This window comes from Hemiscyllium ocellatum, chromosome 36 (genome assembly GCF_020745735.1).
Source record: "Hemiscyllium ocellatum isolate sHemOce1 chromosome 36, sHemOce1.pat.X.cur, whole genome shotgun sequence".
NCBI lineage: Eukaryota > Metazoa > Chordata > Chondrichthyes > Orectolobiformes > Hemiscylliidae > Hemiscyllium > Hemiscyllium ocellatum.
Window position 1 is genome coordinate 5,387,212 of NC_083436.1, and position 14,532 is coordinate 5,401,743.

The 14,532-nt window shown below is 44.9% G+C and overlaps 1 protein-coding gene across 1 annotated transcript in view; it reads right to left on the reverse strand.

Annotated features, from left to right (window-relative positions):
- gask1b (golgi associated kinase 1B) overlaps positions 1 to 10,943 on the reverse strand; it is a 45,510-nt gene extending 34,567 nt beyond the window's left edge. The window contains exon 1 of the mRNA XM_060851531.1: positions 9,837 to 10,943. Coding sequence (XP_060707514.1) covers positions 9,837 to 10,821 — 985 coding nt within the window. The 5' untranslated portion in view covers positions 10,822 to 10,943. The remainder of the gene's footprint in view (positions 1 to 9,836) is intronic.
- Positions 10,944 to 14,532: the final 3,589 nt, after the last annotated feature.

Genomic DNA, 14,532 nt, shown 5'->3' on the forward strand with positions numbered 1-14,532 from the left:
GTCCATCCCAATGCAACAACTCCCTTTTTCCCCAGAACTGCTACGAGCACTGCACAAATTAAAAGCCCTTCTTCCAAATCACTTTTAAGACATGCATTGAATTCCATGTTCTGCTTGACCAGGTGTTAACTGGCCCAGGGTTCAGGTGACAACGCAGACATTATTACCTTTGAGGTTCAGCACGTTAATTTGGATACAGCTCCTTGAACTCTCTCAGCAGAATATCAATTTTCCATGTCTGCCATTGCTTCCTTCATGGACCATGACAATGGAATCTTACTCCTCCTAGTAACGTTTGTCTCTTTGCACTAAGCAAGCATCTATCTACATCCCCACTGTTCTGTTTACTGCGACTAACACATTGCTTTTCACCAGCTGACTTGAAATGGAATGGTGCTTTGGTCAATTTGTTCATCCAAACTTCATTATTTGTTTTCATCCATCCAGGCAGTAAATACCTTGTATCCTTTCGTCAAACCCAAAGACTGAGACGCCTCCATTGCTACATACTGGATCTATGCTCATTCCGAGCTTAAGTCAGTTCCTCCTGTCCCTAACCATTCCCCAGCTCCAAAGTTATCTTTAACTTAAGGAATATGACTGTCTACTGCAGCAAAATATCCAGGGTACTCGTGCCCTTCCTGATACCCTGTAATGTCTGCCTTGCACTAGCACTTAAATTCATATACCACATCACTTATTCTACAATATGTAGGTAAAACTTTGCCACTGCATACCACAAGTTCACCTTCACTGGTCAATATGTGCTTTTGAATTCCAACAATTCCACCTGCTATAAAATTGGCCTTGTTGCAAAGGCATACAAAGTTACGGGCCAAGTGCTGTTAAATGGGATTAGAATAGTTAGGTGCTTGTCTAACTGATGCAGACTTGATGGACTGAAGGGCCTTTTTTCTGAGCTGTAGACCTTTATGACTCTATTGGCAATATCACCATGCAAACTTGATACAAAGATAAAGTGAATCAAAGCTATCTGGAAGGATAACAGTTATTCCAATTTGGACATTGCTCACTGTGAATATTCAAGAATGAACCCAAGACTACTACTTTCAGGCCTAAGAGGTTCCTAGTGTACTTTAAATTGCCCTGCAAGGGTAAGGTTCCTCAAACGTTTGAGGAATAAGTGAAGATATCATTACTCACTAGCAACAGGAGCAATAGGTTCCACAGAGGATTCTGTCTTTAAGCCAAAACATCTCTGCCTATCACATATATGTCAGCATTTATTGCATGTTCCTAGTTTCTCTTGAGAAGTGGTGGTGAGCTACCTTCTTGAACTGGGCAATCTATGTGCTGTTGGTTGGCCCACAATGGCCTTAGGCACGGAATTCCAAGACCTTGGCCAGTGACAGTGAAGGACATGCAAGTGGTGGGGTTCCCAGGTCTCTGTTGTCCTTGTCCTTCTAGATGTCAGTCTTCTTGGATTTGGAAGTTGTTGTCTAAGGATCTTAGGTGCAGTTGTGTAATGCATCTTGTAGATTGTGCACAATGCTGCTACTGAGCATTAGTGCTGGAGGGTGTGAATACTTGTGGTTGTGGTGCTAGTCAAGCATGCTGCTTTGTCCTGGATGGTGTCAAGCTTTCTTAGTGTTGTTGGGGCTCATCCATCCATGACACTTCTGATTTGTGCCTTGTAGGTGGCCGACAGGTTTTGGGGAGTCAGGAGGTGAGTTAGTTGCTGCAGTATTCCTGGCTTCTGACCTGTTTTTGCAGCCACTGTGTTTATGTGGCAAGTCCAGTTGAGTTTCTGATAAAGGGTAACCCTAGGATGTCAATAGCATGAGATTCAGTGATGTTAATACCAATTTGCAAGGGGTGATGGTTAGATTGGGGATTATTGGAGATGGTCATTGCCTGGCATTTGTATGGCATAAGTCTTAATTGCCACTTGTCATCCCAAGTCTGAATATTATTCAGGTCATTGATGACACAGCTGGGCCTCGAACACTACCCTCAGGAACTCCGGCAGAGATATCCTTGTACTGAGATGACTAACCACCTCAACTATCTTCCTTTCTGCCAGGTATGACTCCAACCAATTTAAGCTTGCTAAAAAACTCCACTATTTTTGAGTCAATAAGTGTGGCATTGGAAAAGCACAGCTGGTCAGGCAGCATCTGAGGAGCAGAAGAGCCAACATTTTGAATATTAGGAATGGGTGGGGGTGGCTCAGAGATAACTTGGAGGGGGTTGGGGATGGGGGAAGGTAGCTAGGAATGTGATAGGTGGATGAAGGTGGGGAGTGATTGTGATAGGTCGGAGTGGGGGGGGTGGAGTGGATAGTTGGGAAGAAAGATGGACATGTCAGACAAGAGGGTGGTGCCGAGTTGGAGGGGTGGATCTGGAAGAAGGGAGGAGGAGAGATGAGGAAGCTGGTGAAATCAACATTGATGCGATGCGGTTGGAGAGTCCCAATCCGGAAGATGAGACATTCTTCCTCCAGTCGTCCAGTGGCTAGGATTTGGCAGTGAAGGAGGCCCAGAACTTGCATGTCCTTGGCGGAGTGGGAGGGAAAGTTGACGTGATCGGCCACAGGGCAGTGGGGTTGTTTACTGCATGTGTCCCAGCAATATTTTATGAAATGTTCTGCAAGTAGGTGTCCTTGAGAATAACGAACACAGTAGTTGAGGTGTTTGGAGGTGCAGGAAAATCTCTGCCAGATGTGGAAGGATCCTTTGGGGCCTTGGATGGAGGTGAGGGGGAGGTGAGGGCACAGGTGTTACACCTCTTGCAGTGGCAAAGGAAGGTGTCAGGAGTGGACCAGATACAACTTATCATTCTCCACCATTTCTGCCACCTACAGTCAGACCCCACCACCAGGTCCTTCCCCAACCTTTTCAGCATTCTACAGAGCTCCAGCACATCTCCTCCACTTGGTTGCAGCCGTGGACCTAACAAGGATGTCGCGGAGGGAATGGTCTCTGTGAAATGCAGGTAGGGGTATGGAGGGAAATATATCTCTGATGGTGGGGTCTGACTGTAGGTGGTAGAAATGGCAGTGGATGATGTGTTGTACCCAAAGATTGGCGGAGTGGAAGGTGAGGACCAGGGGGTCCTGTCCTTGTTGCGGTTGGAGGGGTGCTGTTCAAGAGCGGAGGTGCAGGAGGAGATGCGCTGGAGCTCCACAGAATGCTGAAAGGGATGGGGAGGGAAATATATCTGTGCTGATGGGGTCTGAGTTTAGATAGCGGAAATGACAGAGGATGATGAGTTGTCTCCGGTCCACTCCTGGCACTATCCCTTACCACCACAAACGATGTACCACCTGTGCCGACACCTCCCCCCTCCCCTCCATCCACGGCTCCAAAGAGTCCTTCTACATCCAGCAGAGGTGTTCCTGCACCTCCAAATACCTCATCTACTGTGTCCATTCCTTTCGGTGTGGTCTCCTCTACAAGTCCTGGGCCTCCTCCACCGCCAAAATCCTAGCCACCCAATGACTGGAGGAAGAACACCTCATCTTCCATCTTGGGATCCTCCAACCACATGGAATCGATGTCAATTTAATCAGTTTCCTCATCTCCCCTCCCCCCACCTTATCCCAGATCCAACCTTCCAACTCGACACCACCCTCCTGACCTATCCAACCTGTCCACCTTCCTTCATTCCTGTCCGCTCCGCCTTCCTCTCTGACCTTTCACCTTCACCTCCATGTGGGAGAAAGATCTGCTCCGCTGCCCACCCACAGCATGATCACATAAGAAACACAGAGTCAGGTCTGCAAAACACAGAGATCAAGCCTGCCAACACACACAGAACACACCCATAATGCCCCACTCTTGGCCAAATAGGCTAACAGAGAAACCAGACATGGCCAAGCTACTCCCAGACCAGAGAATATCCTTCCCAAACAGCCTTCTCAGCAAAGCTCTCATCCTCAATTAGCACTGCTGTCCCAATACCTAAGGGCAGGTTCACTTCCCATTGAAACCGATACCACATAAACAAAGAGGTAGACCAAGAGGTCCCGGAAGACTTTGCTCGCAAGAGGAACACAATGGACACGCCTGGATGCCAGGAGAAGGGACATTTCCACATATTCACGCAGACAGGAAATACAATGAGAATCCTCTAGAAGACATTCTCACCCACTCAAGGAGATAGATTGCTGCTGCCGCCGGATGCTTGATTAATTTCCATTGAGTTTATCCTTGTTTTAATAGCTTTACAATTTTCACCATTGTACTGTAACTGTTCTACAAATATCACCTTTATGTTGTACTCCTATAAAACCTACCAGCACCTTCCGCTCGGGGAAGAGCATTCTGGCCACCTGTGCAGAGAATCAGTTCTGTGTCAGCCTGGTCAATTTCTCTTCCGTGATATTGCTTTGTTTTAATAAACCGTTTGTCAATTTCATCGTGATCTTCGTTTGTGGTCTCTGATTCATTGGGCTGAATTTCTCCGTCACCTCACCTTCATCCACCTATCGCATTCCTAGCTACCTTCCCCCAGTCCCATCACCACTCCCCTCCCATTTATCTCTCAGCCCTCTTGGAACTTCCCCAAACATTCCTGATGAAGAGCTTATGATCGAAATGTTGACTCTCCTGCTCCTCAGATGCTGCCTGACCGGCTGTGCTTTTCCAGCGCCACACTTTTTGACTCTCATCTCCAGCATCTGCAGTCCTCACGTTCTCCATTATTTTTGAAGACTTACATTTTGAAAGATTATGGAAAAAAGTTGATTTATTTCAACTTTTATAGAGAAACCTGTATTTTTTGCAAAGGTATTAAGGAGAGGATGCATTTGACTTTTTAAAAATCTTTTGGGAAATCAAATTATTTCACCTAATTGCTTGGATTCACTTCTTTGGACCACCTGCTGGAATTTATAGATATCTTGTTTTATGGGTGTATATTGGTGTACCTATGCTTTGGATTATTTAAAGGCATAAAAATTTATATTTCATATTATAAATAATGTGTTAAGTAATTTTTTATCTTTGTTGAGGAAGTGTTATTTTATAATAACTTTACATCAATTAAAGAAATATTCTTGCTGAATCTCTATTTGAAGTCTAATATAAAGAAAACATACAATTGGCTACATCAGGAACTGGGTAAAACAGTTATGTGCTGTTCTGACCTGTGAAGTAGAGAGAGAGAGAGAGTGCATTCATCCCCTGCCCGATATTAGAGCACAACACATCCTGTTCTGTCTCTTTCATCTCAACTCACTTCACCTGACCAAGGAGCAGCACTTCAAAAGCTTGTGATTTCAAATAAACCTGTTGGACTAAAACCTGGTGTTGTGTGCCTGCTGACTTTGCCCGCCCCAGTCTAACACTGGCAACATCATTCTCTGTCACTGACATCGTATTGTTCCTCTTGGCCACAATCCAAATAAAAGCTGCTACAAAATAATCATTCCATCCAACTTTACAAATTGAATCATTTCATTTAAATAATAAGCCTTGTGCTATCCCTTAGTGCAATGCTTCCCAAACATCATCACCCCATTTTGAGGTTTACCTGTGAGAATTTTGAAGTTGAGAATGGGGAGCAGAAACAGATCTGTGAGAGCCTGTGCTTGTACGAGCAGACATAAAGTTGCCATAACTCGGTCAGAAACCCACAGCAAGCCATTTCTGCCTTGACACCAAAATTTCAGCTTGTGACCCTCAACACCCACTTTGGGAAACCCTGCCTTTCTCATGCTCCTGTGTCATGCTTTACTATTTGGGTGCTGTGTTTGCCTCAGTGGAATAGCTTCCAGTGTATGCCAGCTGTGAAACGTGAATGTGATATTTACAAAAATGCTATGCACATGAGGGTGCAGTGAAACACATATTTAACATATGAATCGAGTTGGTTGGTAGGTTTATAAATAGGCTTATGAAATTATAAATGCATGAGGGGTATAGATAAGATGAATAGCAGATATCTTTTCCCTAGGGTGGGGGATTTCAAGACAAGGGTGCATATTTTTAAGGTGAGTGGAGAAAAAAGTTTTAAAAAGACTTGAGGGGTAATCTTTTTACACAGAGAGCAGTTCATGTGTAGAATGAACTTGCAGAAGAAATGGTAGGTGCAAGTACAGTTACTACACTTAAATGACATTTGGATAAGTACACAAATAAGAAATGTTTGGAGGGATATGGGCCAAGTACATATAGTCATAGAGTCACAGAGATGTACAGCATAGCTCTTCAGCCTCTCCCTATAGCTCAAATCCTCCAACCCTGGCAACTTCCTTGTAAATCTTTTCTGAACCCTTTCAAGTTTCACAACATCTTTGCAATAGGTTGAGTGGGACTATTTTAGTTTGGGATTATGGTTGGCATGGACTCTTGGACCTTTCCATGCTGTATGACTCTCTGACTCCTGGTGAGTGCTGGGCATGTGTGGTCTGAACAGAAGCCAGTTGGACAGCTATTGGGATAAGGCCCTTAAAGGTACATTCCTTCGGCACATGTGAAATCACTAAACTTCCAGTGTCAGTGCTATCATGGCTATCTGCTTCCATTGCCAATTCACTATATCACCGCAAGAACTTCCTCAGCAGCTGTGAATACAGACTTTCTCCTCCTTTCTACCACCTCCAGCAATGCACCAAAGCAGCACAACGAAACCAGTGTTTGCAGCATATGTTCCCCTGTGACGTCTGCAATTTGAGAAGCTCTGGACCAAATGACATCATGATACAAAGATAAAGACTCTATTGTCTTCAGTCAAAATTTGCAGCCTGCCCCCAATCGCACTTTTACTCTCAATTTCTAATCCAGTGTCTACTTCAATCTCACTGTCAACCCATGTCTTAATCTCAAATCCACTGCACATCTTGCATTGATACAAACTAATATTTAAGTTGGCAAATGGAAGATGGTTCATGTGTCTGTCTTTGAAGTTCACCCAAATGATTTAAATCACAGGTAAGTTGCACTTACTGCTCTAAAACCAGTTAATCTTCAATTCACAAAGTTTGCATAGCCTGAACAGATTCTGCTTCTCACATTTCTCAAATTGCTCAAGGATAAGTATACCTCAGGGTAGGATCATAATCTGAACAGCAGTTTGATGATAAGGGCATGTTCTTACACACACCATATGAATAGGAAGCACCAGAAGTAAAATCTTAAGGCAAGTTTTCTTAAATGAATGAGCTACAGAAAAGATATCAATAATGTCTTCGTGATGTGTACTGAACTGTAATCAAGCACAGCAAGGCAATCAGAACCACTGATCCAGCAAAAGGATATAGAACATAGAACATAGAACGATACAGCACAGATCAGGCCCTTTGGCCCACGATGTTGTGCCGAACATTTGTCCTAGCTTAAGCACCTATCTATGTATCTATCCAATTGCCGCTTAAAGGTCACCAATGATTCTGACTCTGCCACACGCCCAGACAGCACATTTCATGCCCCCACCACTCTCTGGGTAAAGAACCTACCCCTGACATCCCCCCTATACATTCCACCCTTCACCTTAAATTTATGTCCCCTTGTAACACTCTGTTGTACCCGGGAAAAAAGTCTCTGACTGTTCTACTCTATCTATTCCCCTAATCATCTCTATCAAGTCACCCCTCATCCTCTTCGCCGTTCCAATGAGAAAAGGCCTAGCACTCTCAACCTATCCCCGTACGACCTATTCTCCATTCCAGGCAACATCCTGGTAAATCTCCTCTGTATCCTCTCCAAAGCTTCCACATCTTTCCTAAAGTGAGGTGACCAGAACTGTACACAGTCTCCAAATGTGGACATCCTGAAAAACAGATAACCTACTTGCTGGACTACAAGTCCAGATCCCATCCCCCTGCCAAATTAGTTCAAACCCCACCCCGAGGTTTATCTGTGCAATAGCACTAAATGATTCCTTAGCATTATATATTCTTCTCGCTGTCAAGTGTAACTAGGGATGGGCAATAAATTCTGGGCCAGTCGTCAATGCCCGTGTCCTACAAGATTTTTTTTTAAATCCTCTGCTCCTTCTCCACAGATGCTGGTGATCCAGTATTTCCAGACTCTATTTTAGTTCCTATTTCCAGTGTCAAGTGATATTTTGTTTTAATTAATTCACTTATACTTTTTGAAGTTCAGTAAGTGCATCAATCCAGTGTGTGTAAAAGGTCAACCAGGGAGAAATGATAAGATCTGCAATCTTTAACAAAAAGGGTTACTGAATGCACATAATATACATTATAATGTCTTAGCTGTGGCACTATTGGTAAGACTGTTGGCACTGATTAATTAGGTGTTGGATACATTATTGTTATTTGTGGAATCTTGCTGGCCACAAGTTAGCCACTGTATTTATTAAGTTAGAACAGTGATCACTGTTCATTGGCTATAAACTGCTTGGGAAACCCGTAAGGTTTTGAAAGATATTACATAATTTTTTTAGCATTTTTGAATTCTGGTATCATCCTCATTAATTTATTCCATCCAGTTTATTAGTTCCGATACTCAAGGGGAGGCAGGAATGGTCTGGGAGTGACTTGTTTTAAGAGTTGTTTCCTGCCAACTGCTAGCCAAATCGACAGCCTGTCTAGCAGCTGGGATGAAAACCCCATGATAACAATCTGCAGCTAAAGCCTAATTTCCCAGCAAATGGAAAGTCAGTGATTGAGGCTCGTAGGGCAAAGGTCATGATTAAGACAGTGAGAATGTGGTGAGTGCACATCATTACATGGTGCAGAAGTGAGAAAGAGTCAATTAGCAAAGAGTGAACACCATATGGATTACAAAGACTTCTGGAAAAGTCACTTGCCTGGTAGAGTTGCCAGGTGAAAGTGAGGACTGCAGATGCTGGAGATCAGAATGAAGATTAGAGTGGTGGTGGAAAAGCATAGCAGGTCAGGCAGCATCCAAGGAGCAGAAAACTTGATGTTTCGGGGAAAAGCCCTTCATTAGGAATAAGCCTTGGTGGGTGGAGAGATAAATGGGAGCGGTGGGGCTGAGGGGAAGGTAGCTGAGAGTGCAATAGGTGGATGGAGGTGGGGGTGAAGGTGATAGGTCAGGGAGGAGGGTGGAATCGATAGGTGGGAAAGAAGATTGACAGATGGGACAGGTCATAAGGATGGTGCTGAGCTGGAAGGTTGGAACTGGGGTAAGGTTGGGGCATGCAGGGAAAGGTCCACATTGATTCCATGAGGTTGAAGGGTCCCTAGACTGAAGATGAGGCATTCATCCTCCAAGCATCGGGTGTAACAGAGTGGAATTGGAGGTAGAATTGCCACCTCTCTCTTCCCATTTATTCTAGTGTTTCCCAAGGGATAGTGGGAATACTGCAATGCTAAAGGGCTATAATAGAGGATATGGAGACTTATAAAGTTCTTTAATAAAAAATGATCACACAATAAGTTGAATCTCATGGAATAGAAAGGTTATGGGAGTATGGATGTCAAGTTCTGTCATGATTCATTGAATAATGGGAAGAAGTCCAAAGGTCAAAATGATCTGCTCCTCTTTCCATGTTGGTACTAAAATAAATGTAAAATAATGTTTACATAACAATTACCGTTAGTTTAAAGTAGATTCCACAGCTAAATATGTTGTGTGAGCCGGATAAGGGGTCAAATTCAAAACGTGGACTCAAGACGTGCGAGGGTCAGTTAGCCTCACAATATTTTAGGGGGGTATCATTGTTGGGGTGGACACCATAGGGAAAATTTTGTAAACCTACTGGAGTTCATGAAAGCGCTGGGGCAATGGAGTCAAGCGTTGAAAATGGAATAGCTGACGGGACCCTGGGAAGTGTGCCATGGAAGGGATGGTGTGGATAGTGAAGCTACCTGGTTGATAGCCATGTGGGTGGGTGATGGGGGATAGTTGCTGTCTTTAAAAAGACAGTTTCAAACAACCCACCTTGAATCCTTCGAACCACGGCGGGAAGACTCCTGTTGAGACCCAGAATCCGATCGAGGTGGAAGGCGAAGACTTCGCTGCTGTCCGCCGGGGTCTTCAGGAGACCGCACGGCGCCCGGCAGCTCGGCGTTCGGCCCGCTTGGCCTGTGCTCGCCCTTGGGGAGCGCTGCTGGTGGTCACCCGCCCCTTGGAAGAGGAGGACGGTCCGACGGCCCGGGAGGACGAGCCTCTGCAGGCGGTCGATGCGGGAATCGGCCAGGAAGCGCATGGCGGTGATATCCCCCGGGCTGAACCAAAACGGGGTCCTGTCGCTGTAAATGCGGATGTTGCTGCTTCTCTCCCTCCCAGCTGCTGCCCCTCGGGAGGGTGGGGATGGCTTACCCCTCGGTTTGCCCCCAGCTGGGACCACACTGTCCCTGCTCTCCAGCACAGCGGCAGCATTCTCCTGCACAGCCGAGAGCTTCTTCCTGGTCTTTGGCCTCACGGTGCCCCTGATTTTTAGCGGTTTCCTCCTTTTCGAGCGGAGAGTGATGTACACCACTTTGGGGTTGGAGGTGAAGTTGTCCGGTCCGCTGCCTCCTGTTGGTGGAGTCTGCACCAGCAGCCGGCTGGGCTCCCTGGGAGATTCGCCTGCGGCTCGCTGCAGCCTCTCTCGGGGTAAGACATCCCCCTGCAGCACCACAAAGCAGGCGTACAGCAGAACCCCCGTGGCGATCAGCAAGTTCCTCCTGCTCCTGGGGCGCCTCCCGCTCGCCACCCAGCCACACAGGGCGAGCAGACACAACCGCACCTTGCCAACTCTCCGGCCGGTCATCCTCGTGGTGATCCAACATGATGGAGTGAGGGGTAGGTGCCAGGCTGGCTCTCCAGAGCCCAGAGGTAGAGCATCACTCCCAAATCCTCTCCCATCCGCCCTGCACCTACCTGCCTCACACTGACCAATACCTGCACACACACCTCTCCCTCTCTCTCTAACCACTGTCATCCAGTTGCAGGGAATGAATGGAGAATCACTGTGAGAACTGCCCTCACTCAGCTATGTGTGTGTATGTGTGGGAGAGAGAGAGAGACATGCACTGGAGGCAGGCAGCTATTGCACAACCCTGGATTAAAGATAGCTGTCATCCTTCACATTGGAGGGCGGGAGCGCTGGGCGAAACTGTCAACTTACTCTTCCATGTAACAGCTTGCTCTCTGAGTTGTAGGAAGGAATCCCCTCCACTCCCTTTCTGAATGAATTGGGCATCTTTCTAGAGAGAAAAAAAAACTGCAGACGCGGGAATCCAAAGTAGACTAGCAGGAGGCTGGAAGAACACAGCGAGCCAGGCAGCTTCAAGAAATGAAGTAGTCAACGTTTCGGATATTAACCCTTCTTCACCACTAGATATGGGGGTAGGGGGAGATAAAGAAAGTGGGGCTGAGGAGAGTAGTGGAATGTTAAGCTACTGAGAGGTGGACACACATAGTGGGTATGACGTGGTTGGCAATGGGAGGGATGAATCCGGTTGGTGGCTGGAAGGAAGAGGGTCAGGAGTGTGGTGCTGGGTCAGGCAACATCCAAACAGCAGGAGAATCCTCACTTTCTCCTAGCTGGAAGGAAGTGGAATGGAAGGGAGGAGGAGGAGCTGGAAAGGGAGCCTGGGGATGAGCGAGAAGGTTATTTGAAATTAGAGAACTCAATGTTAACTCCTCCAGGCTGTAGGCTGCTCAGGTGTAAGATAAGGTGGTGTTACTCCAATTTGCAGTCTGATTCACTGCAGAAATGGAGGAGGCCTAGGATGGACATGTCACAGGGAGAGTGGGAGGGGAATTGAAATGGGCAGTGACTGGGAGGTCAGGCTGGCCGTTACAAGCCAGGTGAAGATGCTCAGTGAAACAGTCACCTAGTCTACGTTTGGTCTCACCGATGTGAGCTCCAGATGTAGTAGACGAGGTTGGAGGAGAGGCAGGTCTCACCTGGAATGACTGTGTGAGGCCCTGGATGGAGGTGATGATCCAGGCTCCCAAATGGTTTCCAGTGCTTGTTTATATATTGATCATTTGCTTCACTGCGAGTTGAGACTATTGTCACTTTTCTTCAAATTATTCACCCTGACCTATACTAGAGATCATTCTTTCCATCAGACTATGAAACTTGGGCAATTGCAGTGTTTGTATCTGAAAACAGCAAACAAGCCCACCATGATGAACAGTTCACTGAGATTAAATGGTAAATCATGCAAGACCAATTGATGTACTGTCATTGCAATTTTCAGGGACTGCCCATTTTAAATTCTCTGTCAGTTCGCAGCCATTTAGCAACTTGGCTCTTGTTGCAACATCAGCTGAAGGGAGAAGCGTACTAGTCAGCTAGTGAAATGACAGTAAGATCATTGACTCACATCGAGTTGTTGACATGACACACTGTAGTTGGGCAACATCACCCAGGCCGCTTGATATCACATCCCTTGCAGATTGCTGGAAAATCACTATCATAATCATAATCCATGAGCAATTGACAAAGGATTTTTTAAAATATAATATTTAAGCCACCATTTACACAGATCTTAATGTATGCCTTGCTGTAATGTATCAGAAAAAAAAAGGCCTATCACAGTCCATCTCAAACAGATGCGTTTTGATGACCATTTGAAAATGAATAGATCAATCTCAGAACCAAACTAGTTTAGTCACAAGAGGTACTGTATCTACCTACACCAATTTTTAATAAATCAAGCAAGAAAACCTCAACTACTTTAAAAAAGTCAAAAATAAACTCTATAATTATATTCGTTGCTAAATATGATTGCATGAAAAAGAAATCTGAGTTTGTACTTACATTTGCTCGGTACAAGGACAATATGCACATTCCCCTTTCTGTTTATCATTTCAAAAGTGGTTTACAATTTCACAAGTCAATATATCCCAGCGTATAGGTTTAATCTTCGGAAGAAGGGTCACTTGCTTTGAAACATTAACTCTGTTTCTCTCTCTACAAAGGCTGCCAGACCAATTGAGTTTCTCCAGCAATTCCTGTTTTTGTTTGTTTGAAATCCATAGCGCTGGTAGTTGGTTGTTGTAATTTAATTTAGTATTCTGTTCTTCTTCAACAATAACCTTCCCTCTATCATAAGGTCAGAAGTAGGCATATTCATTCATGATTGCAGAATGTTAAGCACCGTACCACTTCTCAGATATTGAAGCAGTCCCTATCCAAACACAGTAAGACCTGGACACCATTCAGGCTCAGAATAGGAAGTGTCAAGCAGCCTTTCTGCCATCCAAGTACAAGGCAATAACCATTTAGCCCTAGAGTCATAGAGATGTGCAGCAGAGAGACAGACCCTTCTGTCCAACTTGTCCATGCCAAGGTATCCTAAATTAATCGAGTCCCATTTGCCAGCACCTAGCCCAAATCCTTCTAAACCTTTCCTATTCATAGACCCCTCCAGATGTTTTTTAAGTGTTGTAATTGTTCCAACCTCCACCATTTCTTCTGGCAACTCATTCCATCCATGCACCATCCGTTGCTTGAAAAAGTTGCCCCTTAGGTCCCTTAGAAATCTTTCACCTCTCACCCTAAACTGACCTTATAAATTCTATACCTGATGCTCTGACCAATAAAGGAAAGCATACTAAATGCTTTCTTCACTGTCGTATCTACCTGTGACTCTACTTTCAAGGAACTTTGAAACTGCACTCAAGGTCTCTTTGTTCAGCAACACTACCCATGACCTTGCCGTTAAGTGTATAAGTCCTGCACTATTTGCCTTTCCAAAATGCAGCACCTCACATTTATCTTAATTAAACACCATCTGCCACTCCTCAGCACATTGGCACATCTGATCAAGATCCATCATACTCTGAGGTAACCCTCTTTGCTGTCCACTACACCTCCAATTTTGGCATCATCTGCAAACTTATTAACTATACCTCTTATGTTCACATACAAATTGTTTATATAAATGAGGAAAAGCAGTGAACCCAGCATCATTGTGGCAAACCACTGGTCATAGGCCTCCATTCTGAAAAGAAAACTCTCCACCACCACCCTCTGTCTTCTAGCTTCAAGTCAGTTCTGTATCCAAATGGTTAGTTCTCCCTGTATTCCATGAGATCTAACCTTGCTAATCAGTCTCCCATGAGGAACCTTGTTGAACACCTTATTGAAGTCCATATAGATCACATTCACCCCTCTGCCCTCATTAATCCTCTTTATTGCTTCTTTAAAAACTCAATCAAGTTTGTGAGACATGATTTCCCATGTACAAAACCATGTTGACTATCACTAATCATTCCTTGCCTTTCCAAATACATTGTTAATCCTGTCCCTCAGGATTCCCTCCAACACCTTGCCCACTACTGATGTCAGGCTGACCAGGCTATAGTTCCCTGGCTTTTCCTTACCACCTTTCTTAAATAGTAGCACCACATTAGCCAACTTCCAGTCTTCTGGCACCTCACCTGTAACTAACAATGATCCAAACATCTCAGCAAGGGGCCCAGCAATCACTTTTCTAACTTCCCACAGAGTCCCACGGTACACCTGATTAGATCCTGGGGATTTATCCACCTTAATGTATTTTAAGATATCCAGCACCTACTTCTCTGTAATTTGGATATTTTTCAAGATGTTACCATTTATTTCCCCACATTCTGTATCTTCCATGTCCTTCTCCACAGTAAACACTCATGCTTTCTTATAAGATCTCTTACA